Source organism: Punctularia strigosozonata (genome assembly GCF_000264995.1).
Source record: "Punctularia strigosozonata HHB-11173 SS5 unplaced genomic scaffold PUNSTscaffold_15, whole genome shotgun sequence".
NCBI classification, from domain to species: domain Eukaryota; kingdom Fungi; phylum Basidiomycota; class Agaricomycetes; order Corticiales; family Punctulariaceae; genus Punctularia; species Punctularia strigosozonata.
This window is the reverse complement of record NW_006767447.1, coordinates 506,280-520,930: the sequence shown is the minus strand read 5'-3', so window position 1 is coordinate 520,930 and position 14,651 is coordinate 506,280. Positions and strand designations below refer to the sequence as shown.

The window sequence follows — 14,651 nt, the reverse complement described above, 5'->3', positions numbered from 1 at the left end:
TCAGGGCTTGATTTGACTACTATATAAGAAACGATAACGACCTGCCACGGGGAATTGCTTTATTTTGCACCATGAGAAGGGATTGTCAAGAACAGTGTCCATCCCTCTAAACAGAGTCGTTAACCTGTAAGTAATTCTACTGCATGCCACGTACCTCCATCTCCAAATCATAGAGAAATGCGCTGGCTAAGGAGCAGCGCCTCCTTGCATAATGTTCATTGGGAAAACATGGCACACAAGGTATTAATAATACCAAATCCTTCTTCACTCGTTCGCGAATACAAAGTACGAGGCGATCAAGTGCAACAACGGAAGAACTACACGCAGGGCAACGACAGCTTATTGCAATCTCCTTTAATCAAGGCATGGTCATTAGCCCATCTGCCCGAGTCAGAAGCATGCCACGCACCGACCCAATGATCGGCCAAAACCGCCTTCGGACCTTTGTTTTCACTCTGGCCGCAAGTCCCATAGTTTCCCAGTTTCCGCCAACTCTCTAACCCAAGTCTGTGATTCATTGATATCACCCGTGTATTGAAGCGGCGTCGGTACGATGCGGAGGTTTGCATTTTGACTAGCTAGTTGGTGTATGGGGCGGAGGTCGATCCGCTCGAGTACGTGCGGGTAGTCACAAATGTAGACGATTTGGAGCCTTAATCCCGACACATTGGTGGATGTCACTATCCTAGTTAAGCCCACCAAATGACGTTGATGGTCGGCGTTGTGATTGATGACAATTTCCAGGGAGGGAAGGGATAAGCATATGTCGGCTAAGTTGGTATCGAACGATCGGTTGTAGAACGAAACACGGCGAAGTGAAGTCCATTGCGACCAGGTGACCTGAAATGATGTACCTGTTTCGTCCTCCCGATGTAGGAATAATTCGTCTTGACAGCTCACCGCTGTCTCTATATTTGGGATATTCTCAAGTGCGCGTCGAAGGAATTGTTTGACATCTCGAGGGTCTTCCTCTGGCCATACCCAACGTAGCGACAGATCCAGAATGATGGTGCGTAAGTTCTGTCGGGCGTTATCGAGGAGGGAGCAAAGAACAGGTATGTGCTCGAGGAAGCGTGGATCCCATGTCTTGTGGTAACCCACGGAAATGCTCCGGAGATGCTGCGATACATATGGAGAGCGAGATAGTTCTTCGCATGCGCCAGGTAAGTCGATCCGGATTGAGGAGTAAAGCAAGGGAACAGCGAGCTCGTGAAGGTAATGCGACGTCAAGCACAGAGACAGGAGAGCGCGGCGTGTCGGTGGATCCGGAAAATATACGGCGTTATGGAGATTGCGGACGACTTCGATGAAAAGCTCGGGAGGAAGCGTGGTCATCATAACATATCTGCAGTGGAAAACACTCCAAATGAGCGAGTGGCAATGTCAATACAGCACAGCAACGTGCCAATGATAGTAGATATGGTGTACTCTTTCGATATTGCGGTCGTCGAGAGTTTAGATGCGTGTTAGGAGTCGATAGCTCCTGGCTCCTCGATGGCGGAGGTGGTGGATCTGCCAGCGAACGGTCTCCGAGGTGGTATAAGATGGAAACGCCGTGGCCTGAATCGATACCTTGGGACTGGATCCCGGTGTCTCCTTTGCACCGGTCTCATCGGCTGCTTTATGGGATACCGCGAAGGCAGCGCGGGAACACGCATCACTGCGGATTCGGAGAAAGTGTACAGCTCTTCGCACTTCGCGCCAATGTTTCCTCAATTGTGACTGAGACAGTGCGGGAACATCTATGTATGACCGAAGTGGAACCTCGAGGAAATCAAGCGGTCACCCCGCAAACACCTGCTCCACGAACTCATCGAATCTACAAAATCGTCAGGATCTGTTCACGTAGTCAATGATATAGTATTCACCACGAGTAGGATTCTAGACGGTTTCCTCATGACTCGTGTGTTTAGCCTGAAGGGAGTACCAGGTATAAAGTGTTCACTCAACGTCCGGGAAAGGACGGTTCCTGAAATCCACATCGAGGTCTATGCAGACCATGTCTTCGTCATTCATGGTATAACCTCGGACATTGATGCGATAGAGCGCTATGTTATAGTGAGAATGCTAGTAAGCCGGAGCGGTGGCCGAGACTCACCATTGGGTATCTCTTTCGGAAGAGTCACAGTTTGGTTGACAATATGCCGGCCTTCATCGATGGGACACTGAATAGAGGCGTTGGCATTCCTACTGAGCCAGGATGAGATTGGCATCGGGAAATCATGAGATCGTGAGTGACTTGCGCTTCCTCGCATAAATCGTAGCGCTTCTGCAAGACTCTAAGGGGGCCAATCTTCACCGTCACATCTGCAAAAGCTCCGTCCTAAGATGTACGTCATTCAATCTGATACACTGGAAACGAGATCGCACATATTGGGCTAACCTCAACAACTTCCCCTGCATTCCCGGTGACCTCGATGGAAAGATCCTTTCCTTTCTCCGGAGGATCGGGAGATACCTCGATTGATTCGATTCTTACGACATCGGTAGATGAGCCTTCATCTTTGTAGTAAGCATGGTACATGGAGTTTGATAAGGTATTCTTGACAGCGTACCGCAGTCTAGCCAGCGCCAGCTGGTCTTCGCCCGGACGACGGTGGCAGACAAACTCTCCTGCTTAACGGATGTGAGGATCGTCTGCTCAGCAAGTGTCGCATTCGCAGAGCAGGCGAGCCCCATGAAAAACATCGCTAGTGCGAGTAAAGCGAGCCGGGGCATGGTGGTTCAGAGATAAGATGGCCCTCTGCCGTTTGAGGCTAGAACAACGTCACTATCGTTCACATTCGGCCTACACATGTGCCGCATCACACTGCGCAGTCCCGTTGGATCGTGTTGAGCGTCGAGCGCTGAGACCTGTGATTCGACCAACCATGGGGACAGTACTGTCATCAGTATAGACATCAGATAGAGGACGCTCGTTGGCTGCATTTTTAGAATCTGGCTGCGAACAACAGGTCGCGATAGCGTTTCATGGTATTATCGCAGCGAACTCGACAGTATGACCACGCGCGAATATACTGCAAGAGCAACAGCCACGCCGAAGATGGGACAAGGAGCGGACGGCGATACAGCGTGCTTGAAACCGGTGAATCTCGGAAGGTCGTTCTCAGTCAGTATGGCGATCATGAGAAGAACTTCATTGGAACAGACCTAAGTGTTGCTAACGCTGAATACGAGTCTACAACATTCACCGTCGTGCTTGCCGCGAGACTTGCCAGCGAAGATCATTCCCAGTCATCGTCATTGGCAAAGGACAGAAAGACATAACCGTGTGAATATCATCTTCAGGCTTCCGCGCTTGCACCTCCCAGTACTCGCGCCATCCATCTATCTTCCAGAGGGACAGTGTAATCGTATAGCATGCCCATCCCAATCACGGTCTTTACCGGCTTTCTCGGCGCAGGGAAGACGAGCATCATCACCGGCATCGCAAAGCAGCTGCCGCCGGATTACAAGCTCGTCCTCCTCAAGAACGAGTTCGGCGATGTCCAGGTCGACAGCGAGCTCGCGAAGCAATCGAGCCTGCTTGCGGTTAGCGAGATCACCAATGGCTGTATGTGAGCTTGCTACTCTAAGATGTACTCGGAGCTGGCTTGATGCACGTTGCAGGTGCTGTGTCCTCGTCGGCCAGATGAAGACGGCCTTGCTGGAGATACGGGGTACGCAGCAATCAGTTTACGAAGCCATACATATGCTTATATTTCACACTCTTGAACAGAGAAGTACCGCCCCGACCGGATCATCATAGAATGCTCGTCCGTCCGTTCTTGCACTCCTCCTGGAGGGAGAGAAAACTCACATTGCCCCGTTCTTGTCGGTTCAGCGGTTCTGCCTTCCCTGCGACCCTGGCCTTCCAGATACGTGAACTAGAAAGGGAAACGGAAGGCGACCTCAAACTCGACGCGATCGTGACTGTCATCGATGCCGAAAATTTCGTCGGATACGAAGATACCTCGCCGACCGCGAAGATGCAGGCGAGCTACACGGACGTGATTCTCGTCGTACGTCACTTTCGATTCTTCTCCTCGCATATGTGCACGTTCGTATGTTGATATCGATTCTGGCAGAACAAGTCCGAGCACGTCTCCGAGCGGCAACTGGACATCGTGATGGACTACCTCCACACGCTCAACGACCTCACGCCGAAAATCCGCACCGTGGGCCGATCCGTGGACCCCAACCTGATTTTTGGTCTCGACACCAAGCTGTTCTCCGAAACCGAGAGCCAAAAGACGCCGTTCGCGATGGAGGCCACCCACAACGACGAAGTCGAGACCGTGACGATCTATCGCGGCGACGCCTCCAATCTCCCGGGACACGCGCACCAGCACGACGACCAGTGCAGCTGTTCGGCCACAGCTTCGGAAGCGGAAGGCCGCGCAGTGGGTTCTCGTGCTTCCCTGAGCGAGAAGACGCTGTTGGACGCGTTGTCCTCGGTGTCCAAAGAGACGGTCTGGCGCGTGAAGGGCTTCGTTCTCCTCGAAAGCGGCCGGCACATCTTGAATTGGGCATTCGGGCGATATGATCTCATCTTGATGAAGGATGACACTACCACTACTGATCGCGAAGCTGGCGTCATCGTGAAATTGACCGTCATGGGCGAACGGGGCGAGGTGAAGCGCGCTTCACGCAAGCTCGCGGCCGCTCTAGAAGCCGATCTTGTGTAGAATGCACAATATTCGTATCGCGGTTGTATATCTAGATCGCTCAGTGCTTGTACAGTTGAGTTGTATGCCTCCGACAAGTCTTAGACTATTTCCGTGCCCAGACTCTAGATAAGGTGGTCAGGCACCAGGAAGCGAGATGATGTTTTTCCACGCCCGTTGATCACAGCGGGAGGCAAAAATCACAAGCCAATCTGTTTCTCTTGTCCTCAGCTTTTCGTCGTCGGCATTGTCTCTTGCTCGTCGTCGGGCACGATGACCATGCTTTCCTACGTCTTCAACTCTGGTGCGCTCGGCAAGCCGCGTCGAGGGAAATCGTACTGACGGCTCACGCAGCAACCTCGTACTTCTCCTACCTCCCTGATAACGACGAGGAGGATGACAACTTCGTCCCGGCGCACTCAAGGCGGATATCCTGGGCGCCAGCCAATGAACCTGTCATGGGCGCAAAACGACCACAATCGTTGAAGGAGGAACACGCGATCATAAACCAGGTCAACTCTGAACACGATCTGTAAGTGCTCAGCTATCGGACCATGACACGTTTCGCTCATATCGTTCGATTGCAGTTACAAGATCCTCGGCCTGCCTCGGACGGCTGATATTGACAAAATCACACTACGCAGAGCATATTTATCTCGAAGTAAAGCCTGTCATCCCGAGTGAGTCGTTTATCACAAGAAAATAAGCAGGACTCACGCATCTGTGCTTGCATAGCAAGTTCCCGGACAACCCTGAGGCGACACAGGCGTTTCAAAAGGTGTCCGTTGCATACGACGTTCTCTCGAAGCCGTCCTCGAAACGGATATACGACGCCCGCCCGCCTTCCGCCGATTACGACTTTTTCGCCACCCGACCGTACGGCCATGCAGACCAGACGTTCCGGAGCGTAGTCGTCGGTGTGTTCAACGAATTTCTCGACGGGGACCTGGAAATGGTCCGCACCCTCCTCAGTAAGCCACTTCCCCCTACCAGACCGATTCCCTTCCACCCTAACTTTCTCATCACCTTACAGAATCCGTCAACGACCTCAACCCAGGCCTGCGCCTCGGTGAAGACAGCATCGACGCCGTTCTCGAATCGCTGCACTCCATCCGCAAGCGCGCGCTCACATGCCGCATCCTCGTCCTTGCCCTCCACACCGAGCTCTCCAAGCTGCTCGACATCCAATACGCCTTCCGCAAACTCGGCTACCTCGAGATCCGCCGGCGCTCGCGTCTCAGCCTCGAGCTTGCCCGCGTCACTCTTACGCTCCCCATCGCGCTCGAGACGGCGCTGCAGCAGGAACGTCGGCGGGGTCAGCGCCACGACCGACTGGACGCGAACGGTGACGCGGACCAGGGCGCGGTCGACGAGGGTGCGCTGCTGCTTCCAAGGAAGTTGAATCGCCTAATCCGCGCGATGGCCGTCGTGCTCGAGCGCATGGAAAACGTGCTACCCCAGATAGATAGATAGAGGGCGGTGTCTTCCCCGTTGGCTTGCTCACTCTTCTCAACTTGCAGGTTCTCTCTTTGGGGGTCTCATCTATTAATCTATGGTCACTCACGATCAGCAACATATGTACTGCTAGCATAGATTTTATAGACTTTTCCGTAGCGTATATATGCACACCACTGCTCTTGTTCGTGCTCGTTTCGTAGTTCCATATGTATGTCTTATTCGTATACACGCATGATACCGAGGGTATCGACTTGTCTCGTCTTAATTATATAATTGTTCACGGATTGGGCATATGGTGACCCGCAGGTCAAATCCTCGCACGATTAATGCTCGTCATTGACTGGCGTTGAATGACAGTCAATACGGCGACAATCGTACTCACCATAGAGATCGAATCATTCGCCCTCGATCACCCCAACGAATTGAGTGCGCTCATCCATGAGCTCCTCCCGAATCCGCTCCGCGTCCTCTGGCGCTATCGCATGGCTGTAGTCCAAAATTATGTGGATGATTCGACGGGCAGCCTCCCCCACAGCGACCTCGGGTCTGTCGCAGCCCTCCTGACGACGCGGTGTATCCAGTCCTTCCTCTGTACGGGGATCGTGGAAGCGCTCGGCACGGTTACGGTGGGGTCGACAAGGAAGAAAACCAAGATCTTGCGGTAGCCCGGCTTCGTTCGGTCGATGAGCTCAAAGTCCCCTACGCGGTGCTGGTAGATATTCGGAAACGCGACGGCGCGCCCTTGCTTCGTCGGAACCTCGCCGATCTCCTGAGAGGTAGCTTCCCATCTGGATAGCGTGTGGATGACCAGTGATACCGCGAATCGTTTAGAAGGACACGCACTGGCTGTAACCGTACAGTACGCGCATGCATGAAACGTCGCCATTCTGATGCTCCGCCGGTTCCGATGTTGCATTCCTAAAAGCAAGGCGAGATTGTGTGATGTTCTCGCAGTCGTAGTACTTGCGAATGAGCCCTTAGCTGCGCAGACGCGTCTTAAGAAGAGCGAGGCTCACGTATACGAAGGAGGCGACGATGCTTTCGTTCTTCATGCCTAAAATGACGCAATGACAAGCGTGTACACGGACCACGGTACAGATACCGACACTGCACGCTCAGGGAAGGAGCGACGATAATACAACTAGTACCCACAGACAGAGAGTAGTGGATACCGAGACCTGGCTGTCGGACAGTAGTGGAAGTATCAAGAAGAGGGAAAGAGAGTCAGGCAAAACAGAAGACCACTATCTAGCAATGGCTAGCCCTCTGCTGCGCTTAAGGGGTGTCGGGAATCTGGACGATTTGAAGTGCCTATTGAACGTGTGTTGAGCGACGATGAAGTAGAACGGTCACCAAGAGGGGCGGCGCTCACGATGCGAAAAGAGTTGCCGAAGGTTTCATCAAAGACGCCCGAGTCGCCCGTCAGGATAATGGCGTCATCGGTCAGGTAGTACACGATCTCCGTAGTGGGCTCGCCTGTACCCAAAAAGTGGATTGCAACGGAGGATGACGACGCAGGCGGCATGAGACCGGGAACATTACTTACTGTGATTAGTGTTGCTCCATTGCGCTGTGAGCAGGCCCGTGAGGTAGTCGTACGTCCAAATGGGGCTCTGAAAGAGGGTCGGGGGGAGCCCAGTCGCCTCGGTGACCGAGTTCGTTCCATTGCCAGATCCGATGAAGACACCACCGAGGTATGCATAATTATATGAGCCCAGGGCAAAGTCAGGTGAGGTGGAGGCGTAGCCAAGGACACCACCGAGGTAAGGGAAGAGCCCCTTGGAAATTTCAGCTAACAATGCACAGAAAGAGCGGGGACGCGAATTTGAGTGGGGTGTGGTAAGCAGAAAGTACGTACGGCGATCGCAATATTAGAATACTCGTTGATTTCTGCCGGGCTACCGATCATTGCGAGAGCTTCGGCGGGGTCGGACGTGACTCCATACTCTCCATACACGTTCAACGTCGACCCGACGTATCCGAGCACGTCACCATTGGCAGCGTTGTCCACACGGATCGCATAGGACACCGACGACCCCTGACGCTTCGCCTCTGCAGTAAGAACCACACGTCAGGTCTCGACCTTTGGGTGTTGGCGTCGGAGTGGGCGGGACAAGACGAACGCAGAGTGGGGGATGCGCGGCGGGGCTTCTTGAGTGGCCTGCCCTGCGCAAGTCGCTCGATATTGGTGCGCGGGAAGGCGGGGCGGGCGACGACAGCAGGCCCGGGGTGGATGAGCGAGAGCGGCGGGTTAACCTCTGGCTTGGAGAGAGACGCAACGGTGTCTGAGCCGGCAGCGATGGTGACACCGACGGCGAGCGCAAGCGCTAGGAGGACCGGAGTGACCTTCATTATAGCCGAATTCGTGCGTATAATGGGGGGCATAGCGAACCAATGCTCCAGTATAAGTACGTTTCCTCGTGGGCAGCGTACAACGGGGATTGAGGATGCGAGGCAGGGTTCATGCCTGGTTAGATGGACTCGTCTTCGTCTGGAAACGCATTGCCAAAGGTAGGCCGCCAGGAATTGTTCTGTTCGATACATTCGTTCCAGTCTCGTTATACGAATGCGATTTTTGCACAGAATGAGTTCACGTGTACATGAATAGTTGGCGGTACTGTCTTCCCCTCGGTATCGGAAGCGAACGTTCGCGATGGCTGGTTCCATTGTCGGAGTGCCATCATCATCGAGATTCGATAGGTATGCGCCCGCTTGCATTCAGGTCCCGTCATGGACGAGCGGATATGTTGCTGAGTACTTAAGGACGAGGTCTTGCCCCAACGGCGCACCCGGATCCGTCTGGTGCTGATAGTCGGCGATGGCCTGGCCACGAACTTCGCGTGTGGAACGGGCGGGCGCAGAGGGGTGGGCATCGTCCTCGAATGCACTATGACGGGGTAATGGCCCTGGCCCACATCTATGGACATGGCGCAGCTTCCGGTGAAGCGTTGTCTATGCATCGTCGAAGTGTATTCATGTATTCAGGTTCGTACACGAAGATAGCGCCGTCGCCCACAACCTGCGGACAGCCCATGGCCTCGAGGAGGCGCAGGAGGAACATCGGGCAAGCGCCGTGCTCGATGTTCATCGAGCACGCGTACTCCACATACCGGAGCAAGCGCTTGCTTTCAGGATCCACGGCGTCGCGGGATGTCTCGGCGGTCACTGAGGCGGCACGTTCGCAGTCGGCGCGAGCTCCATATCGGGGCCATGGAAGGTACTAGCGTCCTGTTCCACTAACTGGATGTTGAACGCTGCGAGATCGTCTACCCCCCATTCTCGCGGCACCTTCGAGGTCGCCTGAGGGAATGGGCCAGGTGCGGGCGAGTTGTAGCAAGGCCCTCGCGCATGGTTAAGACGGGTGGTGGCAAGGAGCATCGGATACTGGGCTCAATGCGCTGGTATATGGTATTGTCAGGTTGCGGTTGGATTACGATCGGTTGGGGGGAAACGCCTCGCTCGCGTTGCTCCGGGCTGCTTCTTCCAGTATCTCGCATTCGTAGTGGGATCGTATCGGACGGTGGCCGAACGATCATCCCGCTACAGGATGGCTCGATACGAGGTACTGTGATGACAATGGGAGGAGGTAATGGTGGATGCGGGCAAGGAGTCCATCGCGTCCGCATCGGGTCTCTCCGAATCAGACGACGGAAAAGTCATGGATATGAAGAGAGTACTGTTTAGTCAATAGGCCAGTGAATGCATACCTTATCTGAAGGATATAGCTCAGTGAAGATCCGTTCCCATTAGCTTTTTGTTCTGCATCGGCTTCAGGAGCAGACCAGCGACCCGAGAACATTGCACGCTTTGGACACGGTGATGATAAAATTCGGCTTGGTATGTAGGTAGGCATTTTGCCGAGCACGATCCCTATGCATGAACTGCCCTGAATTTCGTGGCTTTCGTGGATCGCGTAAGCGGACACACCGCTACGCACCGGCCTTGGAATCAGCGTGAGTCGTAACAGGGATCCTTGCAGGTCTTCAATGTCGCACGAGGCGAGTTGTGACATGAGCCTTGAACTGGTGAGCGATTGGTCCGTCGAGCGTTTGCAAGGCATAAGTCTGGGTATTTTGAGCGCACTCTATGTGCTGGTAAAGCGGCTTGGATTGATTCCGACTCCCCCCGTAAGGGGAAGGAGTTGGTTTTTTTTCCGTACTGGACTCAGTCACAGTGACACCCCTTGTGACCCCGCCAAAACGTTACAAAAGCGTGATAAAGCGTGATGGCTCCGCGGAAATCGGACAGCTGGGCGCTCGAATTAATCTGGCCGCAGCAGCGTGACAAAGTGAGTGCGAGAGTGCTTAGATCATGTATTGGGATCAGCTGTAAATCTGATCAAGGAGCTCGCCGAGGTGCCGATGGTTACATTTCTGTTGATACTGGTCAGTTACGTAGTTGTTACCTCTACTGCGCATTTTCGACTCTGCGTAATGACACTTTCCGTCTTTGGACTTGGGATGGGCGCTTACGTAGGAATGACGGTGCATAGTTGAAACTTCGAGCCACGCGTGACCTATGCCTTCTGATCCGATGTAATCTCCGCCCGAATGTAACCAATCAGGTTGGACGGGGGAGTCGGAATGAGGCGCTTGCCGCCCCCTTACTCACGTTCAGAGATTGAGGATGTCCGCGCTACGCATGTGACCATCGCGACGCGTCGTGCGCTACACAGCCCAATACGACCAACGCAATATTTCTTGAACACTGCAAGGATGGTGAGAACGTAGTGAGACTAAACCACTGTCTGGGTATATATGCGGTCGATCATGTCGCGCGCTGTGCCTAGTCACTGTGGCAAGCGGATAACACCGTCTTAACGTTTGCTTATGCTCGATGCTATATATCTATATATTCGCGATGCTTTCCTCCGTCTTGCTATGAATACGAAATTGACCTTAGGAAAAAGCTCGCGCGCCATCTGCACTATCAATCTCTTGCTTGAGAGTCTGATGGAGGCCGTTATTAATTGTGAATAGCGTCGAGCGTCAAGTCTTGAGCACAGGAATCAATAATTCAGGAATGGCAACACAAGTGCGTCCATTTGATATCTTGCTCGCGTTCGACTCCTGAACCTCACAAGATGAAAGAAAACAGTGGCATTACGCAGTAAGGACTGAAAGGTCAAGCCGAGGTGGGCAAGTAACGATATGATAATAACTAATTCACATAACCGTCACAGAGACCCAAGCCGCTTCACACCTGAAGTGACAGAGTATGGTCGAGCGCTTGAACCGTGTTACAGGGTCGCAGGAGCTCAGAGATCACCGGCGAAGGCGCGGCGATCCGCCCAGGGGTTGCCGTGACCGCAAATGGAGCAGAGACTGAATCTCTCATCAGCATCAAAAGCCAACGCGCGACTATAAGCGGTCTGCTCACATGGTGATATCCGCAGGTGCTGTCGAATTGCTGATACCGCGCGTCCAGAACGAAGGCGCGTCCTCGGGGTCGGCGTCCACGGCCGCAATCGGCGCGGCGACACCCTCCGTCTTCGCGGCGTTGTACTAGGAGTCGGTCAGCCGGGTTCCGGTGAAGAACTAGAAAGCTGGTCACGCACGTGGTTCTTGACGATCGCGCCGTTGGTGAGAGCCGCACGGTCGAGCGGACGGATGTAAGCGACGCCGGCAAGGTGGCCAGCGGCAGTTTGTGCAAACTCCTTGAGAAACGAGCCAGAGGAGGTGGCCGCGCCGAGGGCGGTACGAGCGGCGAGCGCGTCGCTCGTGGCGGAGCCGAGGTCGAGCGGGAGAAGGTCACCCGTCGGCGTGATGCGGTAGTTGTACGGAACCCCTTCAGACTTGACCGCGCTGTACTCAGCGATCTCGACGTGCGTGGCCGTGGCGTTTCCCGTCTGGAACGCAACCTGTCCCGGCGCGAGGGTCATGTGGTTATGCACGCCGACCACACCAAAAGCCTGATCACCGAAAAATGATGAGACAGAGCGAAGAAAAATCGAGTGAGCCAGTGCGCACCGAGGTGAGGTCATACTTCTCGAGGATGTCCAGGAGCTGGGTGGCAATCTCTGTCGTGAGGTCGGTGGGTTCGGCCGTAAGACCGTCAAGGTTGTTCACGGAATACGCGCCCTACGGATCATGTCAATACCATGAGAAATCGGAGAATATCGCGAGTCCCTACCTCATGAGGAACGATGGGCGTGACCAATGAAAACGACCCGACGGCGAGGGAGATGGTGATAGCCAGAGACTTGAACATGTCGAAAGGGGTAGATGGTGAATGTCTCGTAAGAAGGTGGACTCAGAGATAGAACTGGAGCGAGAAAGCTCGGAATTCTGAGGATGGATGAGGACAGCGGGATGCCTTTTATACCTACAGACGGGCCATTCATTTTCAGGGACTTATGCCTCGAGCAGACTGCTACCACCTACTGGAGGACTTTCCATATGGATTTAGAGGGTGTTCTTGTCTTCAAGTCCCACGAGCCGTGATGCTGTGATGATGCCGGTATGATATCGGGTCCTTTGGCAGGCTTGCTGCGCCGCGTCGCAATCAACCTAACAAGAGGGAGGCGAATCAACCCCGTGCCTAAATGTATAACACCGATTTCCAGTCGTCTTGACAATCGCCGGGCGACGAGAGCAGGCCCTAGGCAATGTAAGTGTTGCACATAGTAGCACATACATGTGCCCACATGGACATTCGTACCGGTCTTGAACGTTGAACGTTGCAGCTTGAAGTGGCTGTATGATAACTCAGCGAAACCGCAGCTCACTAGGGTCATCGTCGGCTGTACGTTCCGATGATCCCATAGGCGCCGCTATGCTATGCAAGAACAACCAGAAGACTGTACGCATCGGTAGTTACATTATACTGCGGGGAAAAAATTATTGCTCGTTTTCGACATCACTGTTCAATCGAAGGTGATGTCCGTGCCACGTGCATCTAGATGCGCCTCAAGTTTAGGTGACGCACCTTGGCTCGTCCCGACAAACTCAAGCTTTACTCCCTGGGATCCAGTGAAACTATCGCCTTCATTCCATCTCGCGTCCCTGCCGCTGGATTCCATTGCATTCAAGGCCGATATCCGTCACGCGCGCCCCTGGGATCAACCCGGCGCCAAATTTCCGTGGATTCCATCAAACAGCTGGTTGGGCGTGTAGCAACAAGTGTTGGTTCCGCCGAGCGGGGTCCCTATCAAAATCAGCGGCGAACCTGATTAAGATGCCGGGTTTATGTGCACTGATGCAAGTGCCATCGTCCTGGAAGCTGGAAGACTCGTCCTGCTTGCGACTGCACGAATCGTGTACGGGCAGCGCGGCAACCAGTTGTTCCGCTATTGCCAAAAGTCGCTAGCAACGTACTCAAGTGCCTAACATATGAGTTGACGCGCTCGGTCGGCTTCCAGTAGAACTACAGTCACATCTCCCTCCCCATGTCTGCAACCTACAGGTCCATCGCAATCCTGGGCGCGTCTGGAAACGTCGGTCAAGAGCTCCTAGCGGCTCTAGCCTTGCATCCTCGTTTTAGCGAACTCGAATTACGCGTGCTCACCCGCAATTCCACCATCGCCCTCGACGGAAAACTCCCTTGGCTCAACCTCTCGACGTACACCATCGATTACGACTCCGACGATGTCGATGCGCAGCTCGCCAATGCGCTTCGCGGCGTTGAGGTCGTCGTTAGCGTGGTGGGCGATGACTCTGGACTCGGGTCCAAGGATGTGCCCCACACAGGTCATCTCCCTGGCTTTCAGGCTCAAGAGAAGGTTGCCCGTGCGGCCAAGACCGCCGGCATCTCTCTCTTCGTTCCTGCGTACGTTCTCGTCGCCAATCTTCTATCATCGTCACTCATCGTCATGCCTGACTCAAGAGAGTACGGCTATCCTACTCATACAATTGATCCAGATGCATCGCACTTCCTCGTCGGAAAGCGATTGTTCTTAGATACTTTGAACGAGCTTCAGATACCTTAGTGTGTACTTCATGCACCTCCTCTGTAGTATTGCCATTTACGCGATGAATGTAGTTTGCTTCTTTACACGGTAGGACTGTCGCGATGCCGCTGCTTTGCTCTGCTAAACCACGTTCGCATGCGTAGGGTTCATTCCCCAAAATCGAGCCGTACGTCCGTTCATGAGATTGGACTCCTGGGCTCAAAGAGCAAACACCTTCTTTTGCAGACCCCGTAGTTCGTTGCCGGATTGCACGCCAGAGACGCCGAAGGGGTCTCCCCCTTTCGAAACCACACGCTTTCACCTAGCGGCTTATCTGGCGCGTCTTATCCTCGATCGCGGTGCACCCGGTATCTATCGTATCTTGGGTGTCAAGAGGGACCGGCTGGCAACCGTTGATGGAAAGGAGACCTGGGTCCTGGATGAGGGCGAAGGGCTGAAGGTGTCTGGAGAAGCCTAGGAGCAGCGCGATTGGACAGGCTCGAAATGCTTGCACGATATTCTGCAACACACGCAACCCCGCTTATGCCTGCGATGGGTATGTAGCAAAGCAAGCGTGTAGCTATACCGTGTAGTCTCGAATATTTGTTCGCGTTTGGACGTACTATGGACCCACCTGATATGAAACATTTTGGCGACTT

At 53.9% G+C, this 14,651-nt stretch overlaps 7 protein-coding genes across 7 annotated transcripts; 3 read left to right on the top strand and 4 right to left on the bottom strand.

Moving 5' to 3' along the window:
- Positions 1 to 1,941: 1,941 nt before the first annotated feature.
- On the bottom strand, positions 1,942 to 2,718 carry PUNSTDRAFT_116237 (uncharacterized protein; the record flags this gene model as incomplete). Its single annotated transcript, XM_007387821.1, has 5 exons — positions 1,942 to 2,048; positions 2,099 to 2,190; positions 2,244 to 2,323; positions 2,384 to 2,496; positions 2,556 to 2,718. 5 exons carry the CDS (start codon positions 2,716 to 2,718, stop codon positions 1,942 to 1,944), a joined length of 555 nt encoding a protein of 184 aa, XP_007387883.1.
- Positions 2,719 to 3,327: 609 nt separating this feature from the next.
- On the top strand, positions 3,328 to 4,667 carry PUNSTDRAFT_107820 (cobW-domain-containing protein; the record flags this gene model as incomplete). Its single annotated transcript, XM_007387820.1, has 6 exons — positions 3,328 to 3,557; positions 3,610 to 3,659; positions 3,719 to 3,755; positions 3,824 to 4,001; positions 4,068 to 4,339; positions 4,406 to 4,667. The coding sequence occupies exons 1-6, from the start codon at positions 3,361 to 3,363 to the stop codon at positions 4,665 to 4,667; spliced, it is 996 nt and encodes a 331-aa protein (XP_007387882.1). The 5' UTR covers positions 3,328 to 3,360.
- A 252-nt stretch (positions 4,668 to 4,919) lies between these two features.
- PUNSTDRAFT_138145 (DnaJ-domain-containing protein) lies at positions 4,920 to 6,119 on the top strand (the record flags this gene model as incomplete). The annotated part of the gene is made up of 5 exons (XM_007387819.1): positions 4,920 to 4,950; positions 5,001 to 5,178; positions 5,234 to 5,326; positions 5,382 to 5,617; positions 5,680 to 6,119. The coding sequence occupies 5 exons, from the start codon at positions 4,920 to 4,922 to the stop codon at positions 6,117 to 6,119; spliced, it is 978 nt and encodes a 325-aa protein (XP_007387881.1).
- Positions 6,120 to 6,603: 484 nt separating this feature from the next.
- PUNSTDRAFT_75484 (uncharacterized protein) lies at positions 6,604 to 7,159 on the bottom strand (the record flags this gene model as incomplete). The annotated part of the gene is made up of 3 exons (XM_007387818.1): positions 6,604 to 6,892; positions 6,948 to 7,066; positions 7,121 to 7,159. Coding segments are annotated over 3 exons (447 nt in total), but the record flags the coding sequence as incomplete, so codon positions are not given.
- A 220-nt stretch (positions 7,160 to 7,379) lies between these two features.
- Positions 7,380 to 8,456, bottom strand: PUNSTDRAFT_122639 (uncharacterized protein; the record flags this gene model as incomplete). The annotated part of the gene is made up of 5 exons (XM_007387817.1): positions 7,380 to 7,415; positions 7,477 to 7,580; positions 7,651 to 7,882; positions 7,963 to 8,156; positions 8,228 to 8,456. 5 exons carry the CDS (start codon positions 8,454 to 8,456, stop codon positions 7,380 to 7,382), a joined length of 795 nt encoding a protein of 264 aa, XP_007387879.1.
- Positions 8,457 to 11,331: 2,875 nt separating this feature from the next.
- PUNSTDRAFT_146229 (uncharacterized protein) lies at positions 11,332 to 12,314 on the bottom strand (the record flags this gene model as incomplete). Its single annotated transcript, XM_007387816.1, has 5 exons — positions 11,332 to 11,428; positions 11,484 to 11,608; positions 11,662 to 12,015; positions 12,074 to 12,184; positions 12,237 to 12,314. 5 exons carry the CDS (start codon positions 12,312 to 12,314, stop codon positions 11,362 to 11,364), a joined length of 735 nt encoding a protein of 244 aa, XP_007387878.1. The 3' UTR covers positions 11,332 to 11,361.
- Positions 12,315 to 13,491: 1,177 nt separating this feature from the next.
- Positions 13,492 to 14,470, top strand: PUNSTDRAFT_138141 (uncharacterized protein; the record flags this gene model as incomplete). The annotated part of the gene is made up of 5 exons (XM_007387815.1): positions 13,492 to 13,871; positions 13,929 to 14,030; positions 14,085 to 14,100; positions 14,157 to 14,179; positions 14,239 to 14,470. The coding sequence occupies 5 exons, from the start codon at positions 13,492 to 13,494 to the stop codon at positions 14,468 to 14,470; spliced, it is 753 nt and encodes a 250-aa protein (XP_007387877.1).
- Between the last annotated feature and the right edge of the window lie 181 nt (positions 14,471 to 14,651).